This window comes from Planococcus citri, chromosome 4 (genome assembly GCF_950023065.1).
Source record: "Planococcus citri chromosome 4, ihPlaCitr1.1, whole genome shotgun sequence".
Lineage (NCBI taxonomy): Eukaryota > Metazoa > Arthropoda > Insecta > Hemiptera > Pseudococcidae > Planococcus > Planococcus citri.
Window position 1 is genome coordinate 70,172,783 of NC_088680.1, and position 18,621 is coordinate 70,191,403.

The 18,621-nt window shown below is 35.2% G+C and overlaps 1 protein-coding gene across 7 annotated transcripts; it reads left to right on the plus strand.

Annotated features, from left to right (window-relative positions):
• Positions 1-1,163: 1,163 nt before the first annotated feature.
• On the plus strand, positions 1,164-17,859 carry LOC135844490 (uncharacterized). Of its 7 annotated transcripts, none has more exons than XM_065362707.1 (7): positions 1,166-1,359; positions 1,757-1,874; positions 1,950-2,041; positions 2,557-2,689; positions 3,332-3,453; positions 4,256-4,400; positions 5,818-6,056. In XM_065362707.1, exons 4-7 carry the CDS (start codon positions 2,629-2,631, stop codon positions 5,919-5,921), a joined length of 432 nt encoding a protein of 143 aa, XP_065218779.1. In that variant the 5' UTR covers positions 1,166-1,359; positions 1,757-1,874; positions 1,950-2,041; positions 2,557-2,628; the 3' UTR covers positions 5,922-6,056. The 7 variants fall into 7 exon arrangements, with proteins under 7 accessions (XP_065218777.1, XP_065218779.1, XP_065218780.1 ...); XM_065362708.1 differs by having other exon boundaries at positions 1,960-2,041; XM_065362706.1 differs by lacking the exon at positions 1,950-2,041.
• The last annotated feature ends 762 nt before the right edge of the window (positions 17,860-18,621 follow it).

An 18,621-nucleotide genomic window follows, 5' to 3' on the forward strand; every position in this document is an offset into this window, starting at 1 on the left:
TATGCTACGAAGTTGACTGCTGGTGAATTTCAAGTCGTTTTGGAGCCTCCAGCAACTTTTTGAAAGGTTGTATGACGTTTTTTTTGGAAAATTGAAATTTCCTAAAAGTAGCTGGAAGCTTCAAAAGTTCAAAACCATTTGAAACCACCATGTAGTCTGCAAAGTAAATGCTAGCTTGCCAACCCCATTTGATAAATTAATGTTGGAGAAATTTCAAGTTCCAAAAATCTACTGGAGGCTCCAGTAATTTTCAAAAAAGTCGCTGGAGGCCCTAAAATGACTTGAACCCACCTGAAGTCGTCTTCAGAGGGTGTTAAAATTGGAGTGTAGAGTAAATTTCAGCATTATATCTCCATTTGATGAAATTTTGTGAAAATTTAAAGTTTCAAAAATCTGCTGGAGGCTCCAGTAATTTTCAAAAAAAGTCGCTGGAGGCCCTAAAATGACTTGAACCCACCTGAAGTCGTCTTCAGAGGGTGTTAAAATTGGAGTGTAGAGTAAATTTCAGCTTTCCATCTCCATTTGATGAAATTTTGTGAAAATTTAAAGTTTCAAAAATCTGCTGGAGGCTCCAGAACTGCTCAAAGCGGGTTGAAATCGTTTCCAATCGATGTGGCATGTCGAAAATAGGGTATATTCCAAATTTCAGCTTTCTTGGTCAATTTGGTAAAATTTTGATTTTTTCCCTCATTTTTGGCCTGAATTGGATTTTCAAAAATTCACCAAAAATCGAAAAACGCACTTTAGCACTTGAAATTTTGACAGGTGATGAATTTTTGCATGATCTTTCGATCTACCTTTGTAAGGTTTGAAAAATTTCGTGCAAGTCCTATGTTGGAACGCAAAATCTGCGATTTCGGCTGACCTGTCAATCAAAATGGCCGCCATTTTGTAAGTAAGGCCACTTTTTTTTTGGCAAGTTTGCTTTAAAATGTTCCTTAGTATGTGCCCTTTAAGAAAAAAGTTGTCCCGGAGGATCGACCGGGGGGGGGGTGCAATTACTCCTATTGTCATATGCCGGACTTAGACCTCTACTCATACGCAAAATAACTCTACTGGTTTTGTCACCAACTCTGAGTAATAAACAAACGCAACAGCGCATGCGTCAACAACTGATGATGTAGTGTGTGTATGTGTACACGACTACACGTGTGTATATTGCTGATAGTAGTTGAGTTATGCATGTGCTGTTGCCTTTGTCCAGAACCATTTATGACATACGTCACGTGTTGTCACTCTTTTCATGTCTTTTTTTACATACTTATAAATAACGTTCTTTTGAAGTAGATATTTCTACATCGCGTCAACTTTTTCTAAATCTGTGTTGCAGTGTTTTTAAGGACTGAATTTTATATCTCAGTAAGTTGATATTTTCGCTCTGCTACTCTCCAATTGCAAGAGAGTTTTTACATTTGCTTACTTATTGGTTGCTCTAAATAATTAATGCTTAATGCTTTCTTTTTTTTCATTCATACAACTCTCTATGGCATGATACATTTTTCAATTTCTTACAACAAAACAAATACGAAGCAAATTTTTTCAAACCATTCTGGAGCCTCTAGCGCAATTTTCAATTTCTTTAGAATTTTGAATTCGCTCCAAAAGGCGTGAATAATACCATAACTTGGGCGGCTAAACCACGTTTTTTTTTTTTTTTTTTTTTTGCAAAATTTTGATTTTTCTGAGCATGTTGCACCGGTTTTTGGTTGCGTCTTATTTTCAACCTGTTAAACGAAGTTTATTTGCATTTGAGCAGATTCCAAGGTGGACATCTCAAGTGCATTTTTTTGACGAACATTCTCCACTCATCTATCATCAAAAATTGGTTGGTCAAAAACACGCTCGAGGTATATGTGGATGAACTCGTTAAACAGGTACATTGTAGAACACAATTTGATTTTTTGCTATCATAGTTAGTTATGTATGTAATTATTTGCGCCTTTTTGGAGCAAATTTAAGATTCCAGAGAAATCGAAAAAAGCGCCGGAGGTTCAAGAATGGCTCGAAATGGAGAAATTCAGATTTGGAGGATTAATATAAGGTTCAAGACTAATGTTAATCACTGGTCAAAATCGTTTGGGCAGGTGAAATTCAGGTTATGAGAGTTGCAGACCATGGTTGCTTATACTTTTTTTTGTCATGTTACCTATGTTTGGTAATGGTAAAGTGGAGTAATTGCAAAGCTGGGGTAATTCCAAAATCGCGATATTGCTGCCACCATTGACCACGGAGTGAATTTTTGGTCAAGCTACATACATGTATCTAGTAGAGATTATTGGCAGGACTACCATCAATAACTTCCACCAGGTAACTTGACCATAAATTCACTCTATGCTGGCAGCAATATCGTGATTTTGTAAATATTTTTAAATACATAGAAGATCTGTTGTGTTCAACCTTAACTATGTAACTCTCATGGCTGAAAGTTGAAAACATCAATAGGTATTTTAAGTTGTAAATACATGTATGTACTTCTCTAGGTATAGGTACGTACCTATAGTTGAAATACGTGTACACAATTACACATGTACGTGATCGTTTCTTTTTTTTCTCTAGGAACACAAGACAGATCCATCTCATATCGACGGATTCTTTTTTCAGGTCATCTGTAATTAATAAAATACAAGGATGATGCGAAACTCATCTGTTTTACTGATGATATTGATTGCATATTCAGCATATTCTTCTGGTGAGTATCACCCAACCAGATATTTTTAATAGCGAAGAGCGGGGTGACGTCACAGGGTGTATAAATTTTTTTTCAAAACATTTTTACACATTGGGGTTTTGGGGGGGGGGTTGAAAATTTCAGAAATTCGTAGGAAAAAAACCGGGAGGGGAGCCTTTACGAAATTTTCTCACAAATTTAGTTACACCCCAATGTATAACATATATTTTTTGTGGAGCTCAAAAATCGGTGCAACATGCTCAAAAAACCAAAATCTTGCAAAAAATGTGATTTTTCGTCATGTTTTGCCGTGTTTGGTCTTTTAAGGTCAAAATTTTTTGAAAAAAAAAATGAAATTTCAAGCAAAATACGTAAGAATACACAAAAACGACCAATTTCTTCTTTTTGAGCCCAATAAACGTAGGTAAAAACAAGTGGCAACTGGCAAACAACAAGTGAACATCAAGTACGTACCTATACTTAGCCACATACAAACTCAGCATTGGTACACTCTCAGCAGATAATGAATAAGTACCTAGAAATACTGTTGCTAATTGTCTCATTTTTAGAAAAATACGATTGAGAATCCTACACACTCGCCCATGAATTCTTAGTACATATTAACAAATCCTAATATGAGTGCGTTTAATGTTATTTTTTCAGGAGTTATGATGTCTTATGAAAATAATACTGTTCTCAATTACACTCCAAAAGAAAACATCTCTATTACCTGTACTAGTACAGGTGAGGACACAGTCACATGGATACGTGATGATATAGTGAAAGTAAGCATTTAAAACACTTTAAAACACGAGTAGTGCAGTATCTACCTCTTCCCTTTTTCAATTTAAAAGTTTTGGAATTACGATAATCTGGATAAAATGCTCTTAAAAGTCTGGCTTGTTTTTTGAGAAAGTTGGAAAATCGTAAAATTTGAAATAATATACATAGTACCTAAGGAGCTGAAATTTTTACCAGTGGTCCTAGGGGGGCTTCAAAAGAAGACTCAATTTTTTTCAGCCCCAAATTCTAAATTTGAACCCCCTTTTTGGGGCCCAATTTTTTTGGACCTCTTCGAGGTGCGCCCTCGAGGTCTGAAATTGAAGGAGGCTTCAATCGGTGTCCTAAGGAAGAGCTCCACCAATTTTCATAATTTTTCGGTAATTTTTACAAGTTTTGGAATAGCAAAAATTTGAAAAAAATACTCGCACAGTCTTTGAAAATCCAAAATTTGAAATACAGTAGAACCTCGATTATCCGACTAAAAATATGCATCCGACTTCTCCTGATTAATAAATTTTCTCATGCACTGAATTGAATTAACATGCCCAATAGCAGTGGCTATGCCAATTTCAATGTAAATTTGGACCCATCCACATCCCTTACTTTTGGAACCCTCGTGTCGATGTGAATTCCGCCCTCGTTTTGGGCAAAGTGTTGATGTATTTTTTTGTATGATACCCCGTATCTTTATTTCAACCCCCCACCCAGAATTGGGGGGGGGGGGTGTCAAGTTATACTACTGTACTCAAAATAAGAATTCTAACCACGGAAAATTGGGATGTTCCTTTTTGTTTTTGTTTTCAGGGTAAGGGTAATTACACCATAAATGCACAGACTCCATACAGAAAACTCCTTGAAATAAGAAACGCTACAGTTTTTCATTCTGGGAGGTACTACTGCGTTTCAACAAACGACGGCGATAATTACATGTGGATTTATCTCTTACCTGGTAAGGCTAGGTACCGGTTTTTAATTTTTTAGGCTTAAACTAAAAAATGTTGAATTCTAAGTAAATGCTTCATCTGCATTATAACATAATGCTTTAGCTTCATAACATATCTACATGTCACAAGGAAGGTTTTAAAACAAAAATTAGGGAAATCCGTCCAGGTTTCAAAAATTTGAAGGGGGCAGAGACAGAGTTGGATTACTTGGATTGTAGAATGTAGAATGTAAAATATAAGGTAGAATAATGTAGAATATGTAGGTATATAATATATTATATTGATATCTTGGTCCTACCAAACCACATTTCATCGCAATTCGCGATTGCAAAACTAGTCAGTGCCAGCTCTGCAGCTGCTCAATATTGCTGAAGACCTCATTGCATCTGTTTGCAATAATTCTCCAAGTACATATCGCACCTCGGGAGTAATAAGGTTACATCTCAAAGAAGTGAAATTTTGCAAGAGAGCGATTTTCTTTTTTTTTAAAAAACTTGATTCATTATTTTCATCAACTTATAATATTAATTATGAGGAATGAATAGCACCTCATTTTAAAGATCTGGTATCCTGCCTTCATTTAGCATAATTTGAGAAATAAAATCTTAAAGAGGAAATATTTCAATGTTTGGAAAATATTTTGAGTTATAACCTTTCATTTAAGTTGATGTGGAGGCGAAAGGAAGTGTCCAAATAGTCCAGTAACTTTAGCAAAAAAATAGGGGCTATAGTGAATCTCTAGGTGGCAAGCTGATTTCTGGTATACTGGTCCATTTTGATGTCCTGAAAACGAATCCGAGGAGTCCCCTACTGTGTCGGGTGAGCTTTCCCCCAAATTGTGGATCTTAGCCCCCCAAAATCGGTTTTTGGCCAACGTATCAAAAAATATCGACCCCAGCCCAAAAATGATTCAAGAATGTTGTTCTACGTCAAATTTCCAATCTATTGATATATCAACTGTCTTGGACATCAAAATGGACCGGTGTACCAAAAATCAGCTTGCCACCTAGAGATTCACTATTCAATGCTAAAGTTACTGGACTGTTGCATAGAGAATTAAGAGTTTTTCTCAAAAAACTAAAATTTCATTATGTGCAAATTCATTTTTCTGAAAAGTGATCAATTTAGAAAAAAATTTTCATTTGGTAGGTACCAACCAATAAAAAAATGCACTTCTTGTGACTATTTCTATCACTGACAAACATCCAAAACAATCAAAACTGTTTGTTAACACTTTGTAAGTATGTACAAAATTTGCTATAAAAAGGTGGAGTTTTTTTAGATGTACCCTTATAACTGCAAACAAGACAAGCTGCAATGTTGTTGGGATTTTGAGTTAGGCCATTTGCGTTTTTTACAAGATCTATACATAATCTACTCAACTCAAAAAAATAAATATTCTCTACATTATTTCTGTTTCAGAGTATCCTGCTTTTAAAAATGACATACCGGGCAAAGTTTACGTAACTTCACTTTCACACCCAGAGGAAGGTCGTTGGATGAATGAATACGGTGATTATGAATAAACAACTTCAACGAATCAAAAACAATGACATCATTGCATTTAATATACCTTGGTAGGTCTAATGATAAGAATTTGAGTGTAAGGTGTATCATCATTTGTATCAATTTACTTGACTAATAAAACTAAGTATAAAGAATCTGCATGTAACGTCATATTATTTTGTACCAATCTAGTTGATAACTTTGTTAGGTATGTATCTACCTAGTACTGAGTCCATACAGTAATTTCTTCAATCAAAATACATACCTACTTACCTACTTTTCTCTTTCCTCAGGTGGAAGGTCTATGCAGTCAGGTATTTCCATATATGTCTCTTCTTCTTACTCTCCGTTCTGGAAAGCAGTATGTACTTACTACTTAGTCACGTCTAATTGAATCAATGAGAAACGAAAGGGACCTGGAAAAAAATTTTCACGCACATGTGGGTTTTGAAATATGGCAGATCGACTGGTGATGTCAGATTTCCGCAAAACTGCCGGGAAAGTGGTATTTGGGCGCATAAAAAGGGCGGGTCTGTATTGATGACTTTCTTTATTAAATTTTCTGAATTCCTTGAAAAATAAGTAAATAACAAACATTTTTAAGAAGACCATTTTTTGAAATTCAAGTTCATCTCTGTACTGAAAAAAGACGAAAAAATTAACAACTTCGGCAGAACGTTTTACACCTCACAGGGTTTTTGGTCAATTTAAACGAGATAGCAGTCCTGTCTAAGTGATGTAAGGTGCACCGGGGGGGGGGGAGGGAGAGAGGAGTCAGAACGGTTTTTCGATATTTCAACTTTGAACAGCTGTTACTCTCGTACTAATGATTCAATATGGCTCAAATTTGTTATGTAGGTTCCCATAAGAGTTCTTTACCTAAGGGTAAAAATTTGAGCGCGATTGTCACAGTAGCTTTCGCACAATGGAATAAAATGTAACTTGTTCTGACTTGCCCCGCTTTAGGGTAAGTCAGAATATCTGCAAAATTAATTGGTGATATTAGGATTCGACCTTCATCGATGTGCAATATGTCGAATAATATGTTTTCGAACTTTTCGAGGTCGTAGAATCCGAATCTGGAGGTTTTTTTTTTTGTAAGAGTGGGAGGAGAGGCGTGGGGAGAGAAAATTTTTTAAATTTTTCCTACATTATCGTGTAATATGTCGAATAATATATTTTCGAGGTCGTAGAATTCGAATCTGGAGTCATTTTTTTTGTAGGAGGGGGTAAGGCGTGGGGAGGGGGAATATATCAGATTTTCCCTAAACTTATTGTGTAATATGTTGAATGATATGTTCTCGAGGTCGTAGAATTCGAATCTGGAGTTATTTTTTTTGTAGGGGCGGAGGTGAGTCAAGGGGAGAGAAAGGAAATTTCAAATTTTGTATATATCTTAATGTGTAATATGTCGATTGGCATGTTTTTGAGGTCGTATAATTCGAATCTGGGGTTATTTTTTCGCAGGGGTCGAGGCAAGGGGAGAGCAGAAATTTCAAATTTTGCCTATATTATTGTGTAATATGGTGATTGATATGTTTTCAAGGTCGCAGAATTCGAATCTTTTGAGCTAGTTTCTAGGGTCGAATGCTATTTAAGTATCACCGTTTGGGGAGGGGGGTTGTGGCCCACTGTGCCCCGTGGAAGTTGGAACAGTAATGAAATGAGCTAACTAATGATTATTTGAAATACCTTCCGCTCAAAAACACGGATGTGTATGAAAATGGCGATTTGTAGAAATCTCCCCCGCCTGCCTATTAATTCCTCCATAGTAGCATTTTGGCTGTCTTTGTGGTAACTTCGGAAAAACAATTCATCTGACAATTTATTGTAGAGTACAAAATGTATTTGTAAAAAATTTAAAAACTCATGTAAGAGAAAAAATAATTATCATCTTCTGAGAAAACAAAACAAAAAATCCTCAAAACATAGTATACATACATACACCACTCCAAAATACACATCTGACATCACGCTGCAAAAAAGAACACGTGATATTGCCTGATTGTATAGGATTTTTTTTCGAAACATGTTCTGAATTCTGATTTTATATAAGAAACTGTCAACTTTGAACATCAGTGGTATAAGAAAACATTGAGATGAATACCTAAAAACCAAATTTGGAATTCTTTACTTTCCTCATTCTACTAAAAAACAACTCCAGATTCGAACTCTACCACCTCGAAAACGTCAATCGATGTATTACACCATAATATAAGCAAAATTTGAAATCCCCCACCCACACGAACCTACGACTCACCTTTCACCTTCACCACAAAAAATGACTCCGGATTCCAATTTTACGACCTCGAAAACATATTATTTGACATATTACACAATAATGTAGAAAAAATTTGAAATATTTCCTCTCCCCACACCTCACCCTTCCCCCACTCCTACAAAAAATAACTCTAAATTCGGATTCTACGACCTTGAAAACATATTATTTGACATATTACACAATAATGTGTGAAAAATTTGAAATTTTCTCTTCCCCATGCGTCATCCCCACTCCTACAAAAAAAAAATAACTGCAGATTCGTATTCTACGATCTCGAAAACATATTATTTGCCATATTACACAATAATGTACTTAGAAAAAATTTGGAACAAAATGTCGCAAATGCTCAAAGCCCATGTCCCGATTAAGTATATCTATTGCTTTGGCAGGTGAGTTTGGCTTCGCTATTCCCTTTAATCTCTATATGAGATAGCAGTACATAGTCAAAGGTCTTCAGTTGACAAGGAGTGATTTAGATAGGTTTCACACCTTCTAAATATCCTCCAAGTCCTGGATTCAACAAGATTGATAATACTTCCTCCGAATTCGTCACTTTGGTTTTTAGGATGTCACTTAGGTTAGGTAAGTGTCTAAATTTCCTTTCATAGGTTGCTCTTAGCATGGACATTTTAGTTTTACCTAGACCGCTACTCATACGACTCATACGCAAAATAACTCTACTGGTTTTGTCACCAACTCTGAGTAATAAACAAACGCAACAGCGCATGCGTCAACAACTGATGATGTAGTGTGTGTGTGCACATGTGTGTATATTGCTGATAGTAGTTGAGTTATGCATGTGCTGTTGCCTTTGTCCAGAACCATTTATGACATACGTCACGTGTTGTCACTCTTTTCATGTCTTTTTTTACATACTTATAAATAACGTTCTTTTGAAGTACATATTTTCTACATCGCGTCAACTTTTTTAAAATCTGTGTTGCTGGGTTTTTAAGGACTTTTTATATCTCGGTAAGTTAATATTTTTGCTCTGCTACTCTCCGATTGCAAGAGAGTTTTTACATTTGCTTTTTACCTACTTATTGGTTGCTCTAACTAAATAATTAATGCTTCACGCTTTCTTTTTTTTTCATTCAAACAACTCTCTACGGCATGATACATTCTTCAATTTCTTACAAAAAAACAAAGACGAAACAAATTTTTTCAAGCCATTCTGGAACCTCTGGCGCAATTTTCAATTTCTTTAGAATTTAGAATTCGCTCCAAAAGGCGTGAATACCATAAGTTGGGTGGCTAAACCACGTTTTTTTTTTGCAAAATTTTGATTTTTCTGAGAATGGTGCACCGATTTTTGAGGTCCATAAAAAATATACATTATGTTATTCCTAAGGGTGTAACTAAATTCCTGGAGAAAATTCGCAGAGGGGCCCTCCTTGTTCTTTGCCTACAAATTTTTGAAATTTTCAACCCCTCAACACCAAAACTAGGATACAATTTTTAAAAAAGGGATATAATTTTTGACAAGTGTGCGCAAAGGGGCTATAGATTTTTAGGTAATTTTTTACTAAATCGAGTTGTGTCTTATTTTCAACCTGTGAACCAAGAAGTGGTAGATGGGTTTGGCGATTTTTTTGAAATTTTTCTTGTGGAAACACCTTCCGAAGGGATGATCAATGGCGCAAATCGCAGCCCTCTAGCCCATTTTTAACGGCAGCCAGGGGGTGTCAAAGTTTTCAGTGAACCTAAAATATCATCCATTTCAGCAGTGGATTACTCGATAACCGCGATACCTACCAAAATTGAACTTTTTCCATTAGTTGGGGGTTTTGAAGGGCTTTTTGGTGATATCACAAAATTCAGTGTTGCCACTTTTTTTCGTACAAAAAATTAGCTCAAAAAGTTTCAAAACGTAGTTTTTGTATCGTTCCGACTCTCAAAAATTCTGAAAAAAATATATTATGGACAACTTTTCATGCTGAACAACATATTAAAAAATTGAGATGGTAACTTGTCGCAAAGTCGATTTAAAAAAATTGAAAGTTGGCGAAAAAATGTGATTTTTTGATTTAAAACATGAAAAAAAGTTTTGAGTGATGAAGTTGACCCATTTGACCGCTATTTTCACGTATCCGTCGAAAAATATGAAAAAACTCTTTCACTCGATGAAATAAACTCATCACAAAAAAAATCAAAATTCGAAAAAATTCCATTTACAATTCCAAACATTAAAAAAAGTTTAAATTCATTCTGTTGTCTTATTTTGACCTCTTGCTGACGTATTTCATGAAAAAGTTTATAAAAATCACACTCACATCAAAAAAATTAAAATTTGTTTATTTTTTGAATTTTTTCGAATTTTGATTTTTTTGTGATGAGTTATTTTCACCGAGTGAAGGGGTTTTTTCAACTTTTTCAACGGGTACGTAAAAATAGGGGTCAAATGGATCAACTTTACCAATCAAAACTTTGTTTCATGTTTTAAATCAAAAAATCACATTTTTTCGCCAACTTTCAATTTTTTTAAATCGACTTTGCGACAAGTTACCATCCCAATTTTTTAATATCTTGTTCAGCATAAACAGTTGTCCATAATATATATTTTTCAGAATTTTTGAGAGTCGAAACGATATGAAAACTACGTTTTGAAACTTTTTGAGCTAATTTTTTGTACGAAAAAAAGTGGCAACACTGATTTTTATGATATCATCAAAAAGCCTTTCAAAACCTCTAACTATGGGAAAAAGTTCCATTTTGGTAGGTGTCGCGGTTATCGTGTAATCCAATGCTGAAATGGATGATTTTTTAGGTTCACTGAAAACTTTGACACCCCCTGGCTGCCGTTAAAAATGGGCTAGAGGGCTGCGATTTGCGCCATTGGTCATCCCTTCGGAAGGTCTTTCCACAGCAAAAATTTCAAAAAAATCGCCGAACCCATCTACCACTTCTTGGTCCAATTGACGTGGAATGACCACCAAACGAAGTTTATTCGCATTTGAGCAGATTCCAAGGTGGACATCTCAAGTGCATTTTTTTGACGAACATTCTCCACTCGTCCATCATCAAAAATTTGTTGGTCAAAAACACGCTCATGGCTGAAAGTTGAAAACATCAATAGGTATCTAAGTTGTAAATACATTTATGTACTTCTCTAGGTAGGTAGTTGAAATACGTGTAGGTACACAATTACACATATACGTGATCGTTTCTTTTTTTTCTCTAGGAACACAAGACAGATCCATCTCATATCGACGGATTCTTTTTTCAGGTCATCTGTAATTCAAGAAATACATACAAGGATGATGCGAAACTCATTTGTTTTACTGATGATATTGATTGCATATTCAGTATATTCTTCTGGTGAGTATCACCCAACCAGATATTTTTAATAGCGAAGAGCGGGGTGACGTCACAGGGTGTATAAATATTTTTTTCAAACAAATTTTTTCACATTGGTGGTGGGGGGGGGGTTGAAAATTTCAGAAATTCGTAGGAAAAAAACCGGGAGGGGAGCCTTTACGAAATTTTCTCACAAATTTAGTTACACCCCAAGGTATAACATATATTTTTTGTGGAGCTCAAAAATCGGTGCAACATGCTCAAAAAACCAAAATCTTGCATAAAATGTGATTTTTCGTCATGTTTTGTCGTATTTGGTCTTTTAAGGTCAAAATTTTCTGAAAAAAATGAAATTTCAAGCAAAATACGTAAGAATACACAAAAACGACCAATTTCTTGTTTTTGAGCCCAATAAACGTAGGTAATAGTCGGGGAGCCCACTTAAGGATAAATTGCATCCCCCCGTCGATCCTCCGGGGCAACTTTTTTCTTAAAGGGGGAGTCCTAAGGAACATTTCTAGCCCTTGTACTCAAAAAAAAAAGTGGCCCTACTTACAAAATGGCGGCCATTTTGATTGACAGGTCAGCCAAAATCGCAGATTTTGCGTTCCAACTAGGACTTGCACACAGTTTTTCAAACTGTACAAAGGTAGATCGAAAGAACAAGCAAAAATTTATCACCTGTCAAAATTTCAAGTGCTAAAGTGCGTTTTTCGATTTTTGGCGAATTTTTGAAAATGAAATACAGGCTAAAAATGAGGGAAAAAATCAAAATTTTACCAAATTGACCAAGAAAGCTGAAATTTGGGATACATCCTATTTTTGACATGCCAAATCGGTTGGAAACGGCTTCAACCCGTTTTGAGCAGTTCTGGAGCCTCCAGCAGATTTTTGAAACTCGAAATTCCCCCAAAATTTCATCAAATGGAGTTGGATAGCCGAAATTTACTCTGCAAACGAATTTCAATACGCTACGAAGTCAACTGCAGGGGAATTTCAAGTTGTTTTGGAGCATCCAGTGATTTTTTTGAAAATTACTGGAGCCTCCAGAAGATTTTTGAAACTTTAAATTTCCAAAAAATTTCATCAAACGGGATGGAAAGTCAAAATTCATTCTGCAAACTAATTTCAATACGCTACGAAGTCGTCTGCTGGTGGATTTCAAGTCGTTTTGGAGCCTCCAGCGACTTTTTGATAATTCCTAGAGCCTCCATCAGATTTTTGAAACTATAAATTTTCACAAAATTTCATCAAATGACGATGGAAAGCTGTAATTTACTGTACAATCCAATTTTAACATCCTGTGAAGACAACTTCAAGTAGGTTCAAATCATTTTGGAGCCTCCAGCGACTTTTTGAAAATTACTGGAGCCTCCAGTAGATTTTTGAAACTTGAAATTCCCGCAACATTTCACAAAATGGAGTTGGCAAGCTGGAATTTAATTCGGAAACTAATTTCAATACGATATGAAGTCGACTACATTCAAATGGTTTTAAATTTTGAAGCTTCCAGCTACTTTTTGGAAATTTCAATTTTCCAAAAAAGACCACATGACCTCTCAAAAAGTCGCTGGAGGCTCCAAAACGACTTGAAATCCACCAGCAGACGACTTCGTAGCGTATTGAAATTAGTTTGCAGAATGAATTTTGACTTTCCATCCCGTTTGATGAAATTTTTTGGAAATTTAAAGTTTCAAAAATCTTCTGGAGGCTCCAGTAATTTTCAAAAAAATCACTGGATGCTCCAAAACAACTTGAAATTCCCCTGCAGTTGACTTCGTAGCGTATTGAAATTCGTTTGCAGAGTAAATTTCGGCTATCCAACTCCATTTGATGAAATTTTGGGGGAATTTCGAGTTTCAAAAATCTGCTGGAGGCTCCAGAACTGCTCAAAACGGGTTGAAGCCGTTTCCAACCGATTTGGCATGTCAAAAATAGGATGTATCCCAAATTTCAGCTTTCTTGGTCAATTTGGTAAAATTTTGATTTTTTCCCTCATTTTTAGCCTGTATTTCATTTTCAAAAATTCGCCAAAAATCGAAAAACGCACTTTAGCACTTGAAATTTTGACAGGTGATAAATTTTTGCTTGTTCTTTCGATCTACCTTTGTACAGTTTGAAAAACTGTGTGCAAGTCCTAGTTGGAACGCAAAATCTGCGATTTTGGCTGACCTGTCAATCAAAATGGCCGCCATTTTGTAAGTAGGGCCACTTTTTTTTTGAGTACAAGGGCTAGAAATGTTCCTTAGGACTCCCCCTTTAAGAAAAAAGTTGCCTCGGAGGATCGACGAGGGGGTGCAATTTATCCTTAAGTGAGCTCCCCGACTATAAAAATAATAAGTGGCAAACAACAAGTGAACATCAAGTGCGTACCTATACTTAGCCACATACAAACTCAGCATTGGTACACTCTCAGATAATGAATTTAAGTACCTAGAAATACTGTTGCTAATTCAGGGCCGGTGGAAGTCCATGTGCAAGCGGGCGCTTGCACCGGGCGAAAATTTCAAAAAGTAAACCTATTTTTTGAATACAAATCAAATCAAAATCCCTCAAATTTAAAAAATATTTCAATTTAAAAAAAAATATAGCAAAACATTTCCAAAAATAATCCCATTTCTTGCATAAAAATTTCAAAAGAAATCAAAATTCACCCCTCAAATTGAAATTACTTCAATTTTTTTTTAAAAATGGAAGTTTAATTTCTGTTGCATAGATTGCATAGCTGACCACTCTGTCATGTAAAGAAGTAGTAGGTAAAAAGAAAAATAATATCCTGAATTTTTACGAAAAATTGGTGACGAAAGTTGTAGGAGATTACTCAGAAAATGAGGTCCTTTGTGTAAAAAAAATACACAAGTTTTTATACAAACCCCCTCCCCCCAAAAAGCCAAAACTGATATGGTGATTCGAATTATACTTTTCTGATTACGTAGTTGAAGGTGGCTCGCAATATTTTTTCGGAGTTCCAGTTTTCATCATTCTCTTCTTTTAAAAATCATTCAATTCTTGTTGAAAATTGACCCTGAGTTCCTGCCTATTGAATTTTTTCGAACTTGGAAAAACCTGTTGAATGAAATCTAATCTATTATGTAATTTTTTATATTTTTGAAACGTCCCTCATGCGTACTTGAGAAAGTTGTGAAAAAATTGGGCCGATCTCAAAAACCAATTTCGGAAGATGGAGAATTTGAAGCTACATTTTCAACATTTTGTTTTAAATAAATTCAAAAAACGCAGTGGTACTGCTGCAATCTCACCTCCTTTCCTTTCATCACAGCTAATCATCGACAAGATTTTTGTGCTTTTTGTTTACCCCCCCCCCCCCCACAAAAGTGATTCACACTTTTCACCAAATTATGAACATTTTTAGAGTTTGCACCGGGCGGGAAAATGAAAAAGTGCCAGCCCTGCATGAATTCTTAGTACATATTAACAAATCCTAATATGAGTGCCTTAAATGTTATTTTTTCAGGAATTATGATGTCTTATGAAAATAATACTGTTCTCCATTACACTCCAAAAGAAAACATCTCTATTACCTGTACTGGTACAGGCGAAGACACAGTCACATGGATACGTGATGATATAGTGAAAGTAAGCATTTAAAACACTTTAAAACACGAGTACCTAGTGCAGTATCTACCTCCTCCCTTTTTCAATTTAAAAGTTTTGGAATTACGAAAATCTGGATAAAATGCTCTTAAAAGTCTGGCTTGTTTTTTGGGAAAGTTGGAAAATCGTAAAATATGAAATAATATACTCGTACATAGTACCTACGGAGCTGAAATTTTTACCAGTGGTCCTAGGGGGGCTTCAAAAGAAGACTCAAAATTTTCATCCCTGAATTCCAAATTTGACCCCCCTCCTCTTTTTGAAGGCCGCCAAATTCTTTTTGGGCCTCTTCGAGGTGCCCTCGAAGTCTGAAATTAAAGGTGGGCTTTTATCGGTGTCCCAACGAAGGGCTCCCCCACATTTTCAGAATTTTTCGTCAATTTTTAGAAGTTTTGGAATTGCAAAAATCTGAAAAAAATGCTCTTGGAAGTCAAGTTCGTTTTTTTTAAGCAAAGTTGTAAAATCTGAAATTTCAAATAATATGCATACCTTCGGAGATGAAATTTTTACCAGTAGTTTTAGGTGGCTTGAAAAGAACACTCAATTTTTTTCAGCCCCAAATTCTAAATTTGAACCCCCTTTTTTGGGGCCCAATTTTTTGGACCTCTTCGAGGTGCCCTCGAGGTCTGAAATTGAAGAAGGCTTCAATCGATGTCCTAAGGAAGAGCTCCACCAATTTTCGGTAATTTTTACAAGTTTTGAAATAGCAAAAATTTGAAAAAAATACTCGCACAGTCTTTGAAAATCCAAAATTTGAAATACAGTAGAACCTCGATTATCCGACTAAAAATATGCATCCGACTTCTCCTGATTAATAAATTTTCTCATGCACTGAATTGAATTAACATGCCCAATAGCAATGGCTATGCCAATTTCAATGTAAATTTTGACCCATCCACATCCCTTACTTTTGGAAACCCTCATGTCGATGTGAATTCCGCCCTTGTTTTGGGCAAAGTGTTGATGTATTTTTTTGTATGATACCCCGTATCTTGATTTCACCCCCCCCCCAAGAATTGGTTGGGGGGTGGTCAAGTTATGCTACTGTACTCAAAATAAGAATTCTAACCACGGAAAATTGTGATGTTCCTTTTTGTTTTTGTTTTCAGGGTAAGGGTAATTACACCATAAATACACAGACTCCATACAGACAACTCCTTGAAATAAGAAACGCTTCAGTTTTTCATTCTGGGAGCTACTACTGCGTTTCAACAAACGACGGCGACAATTACATGGAGATTTATCTCAGACCGGGTAAGGCTATACGTACCTGAGTTTTTAATTTTTTAGGCTTAAACTAAAAAATGTTGAATTCTAAATGCTTTAGCATCATGACATAATGCTTCAGCTTCATAACATATCTACATGTAACAAGGAAGGTTTTAAAACAAAAATTAGGGAAATCTGTCCGATTTTCAAAAATTTGGAGGAGGGGCCAGAGTTGGATTGTAGAATGTAGAATGTAAAATATATGGTAGAATAATGTAGAATATGTAGGTATATAATATATTAATATCTTGGTCCTACCAAACCACATTTCATCGCAATTTGCGATCGCAAAACTAGTCAGTGCCAGCTCTGCTGCTGCTCAATACTGCTAAAGACCTCATAATGCATCTGTTTGCAATAATTCTCCAAGTACATATCGCACCTCGGACCTCGGGAGTAATAAGGTTAACTACATCTCAAAAAAGTGAAATTTTACAGGAGAGTGATTTTCTTTTTTTTTTAAACTTGATTCATTATTTTTATCAACTTATAATTAATTATGAGGAATGAATAGCACCTCATTTTAAAGATCTGGTATCCTACCTTCATTTAGGATAAGAACACTTTGAGAAATAAAATCTTAAAGAGGAAATATTTCAATGTTTGGAAAATATTTTGAGTTATAACCTTTCATTAAAGTTGATGTGGAGGCGAAAGGAAGTGTCCAAAAAAAAATTCATGGTAACAAAGTTGTAGAGAATTAAGAGTTCTTCTCAATAAACTAAAATTTCATTATATGTGCAAATTCATTTTTCTGAAAAGTGACCAATTTAAAAAAAAAATCATTTGATAGGTACAAACCAATAAAAAATGCACTTCTTGTGACTATTTCTATCACTGACAAACATCCAAAACAATCAAAACTGGTAACACTTTGTATGTACAAAATTTGCTAAAAAAAGGTGGAGTTTTTTGAGATGTGCCCTTATAACTACAAACAACCAGCAATGTTGTTGGGATTTTGAGTTAGGCCATTTGCATTTTTTACAAGATCTTACATAATGTACCAACTCAATGTGTTACTTTTGGTTGAGCAGGGTCGTACAAAACAAACCCCAAAAACGCACAAATGTCAAAATCAATTTTTTTTGAGATGTAACCTTATTACTCCCGAGGTGCGAAATGCAAAATATGCGGTTTTAACCTGACAAAAATAAGTATTCTCTATTATTTCTGTTTCAGAGTATCCCGCTTTTAAAAATACCCATCCCGGCAAAATTTACGTAACTTCACTTTCACACCCAGAGGAAGGTCGTTGGATGAATGAATACGGTGATTATGAATGAACAACTTCAACGAATCAAAAACAATGGCATCATTGCATTTAACATACTTTGGTAGGTCTAATGATAAGAATTTGAGTGTAAGGTGTATCATCATTAGTCAAGTAAATTGATACAAATGATAATTTCAATTTTTTCATATTATTTTTAATATCAATTTTTTTGATAATTTTTTTTAATAGTAGGTATTATTTTTAATTATTCAATGTTATCAAGTTGGACGCCAATAACACGTCTTATTACTTAAAAATATAAAAATCTCCAAAAAAAAGCTAGGCCACTACGTTTATTCAATTCTTATTTCTTTGAACTTGAACTTGGTCTTTTCATTTGATTAATTTTATAAAATTAAAAATAATTATTTGAAAAAATGAAAACAAAAACCAAAAAAATAACTGGTTTTTTGCAGTTTGAAGTGTTTGAAGTGGTTTGAACCCAAACCCCAAAGTCCAAAACCCAAAATGTCAAAAAGAAAAAACAACCCCCTCCTGTTGATGACGTCACAGTTTATGGCAAGAGATCAGCTGACCTAAGCAGCTTTCATCCACTTTCCAAACCAACTTTGCGTTTTTTCTGTGAAGATTTCAGTTTTTGGCGGATTAATCTACCATTTTGCCCATTTTATGAGCTTATTTCTGCCGTTGAGTTGAATAAGCAATAATTAATGGACTTAATTTTAAATTTCAATCGCTGAAGTGTGCTTTTTTCGCGAAGAATGATTACGCGGTGTATCGTTCGTGATGTTTAACGAGTTCGGTAACCGTAGGTATTATTCGAGTATCGAATCGAGCTTTTTTCCATTTTTCGCCGAAATGAATAAGTGTTTCCGATAATGTAAGTTTATTAGATTACCACGTTCAGTTTCACCGATGGATTGAACTTTCTGCAATAATCATCAGTCATTACGAACTTGAAAATTTCACGTCAATCTATTCCTTCGCAGAGCTACCTACTACCCAAGATGGCACTAATGAT

What these genes read in the sequence shown, in the direction of transcription:
- LOC135844490 (XM_065362705.1), top strand. Translation starts at nt 2,629, where the DNA reads ATGATGCGAAACTCATCTGTTTTACTGATGATATTGATTGCATATTCA. An exon ending in TACGTGATGATATAGTGAAA is followed by an intron (nt 3,454 to 4,255) that starts GTAAGCATTTAA and finishes TTTTGTTTTCAG; the next exon opens with GGTAAGGGTAATTACACCAT. An exon ending in GTGGATTTATCTCTTACCTG is followed by an intron (nt 4,401 to 17,545) that starts GTAAGGCTAGGT and finishes TTTCTGTTTCAG; the next exon opens with AGTATCCCGCTTTTAAAAAT.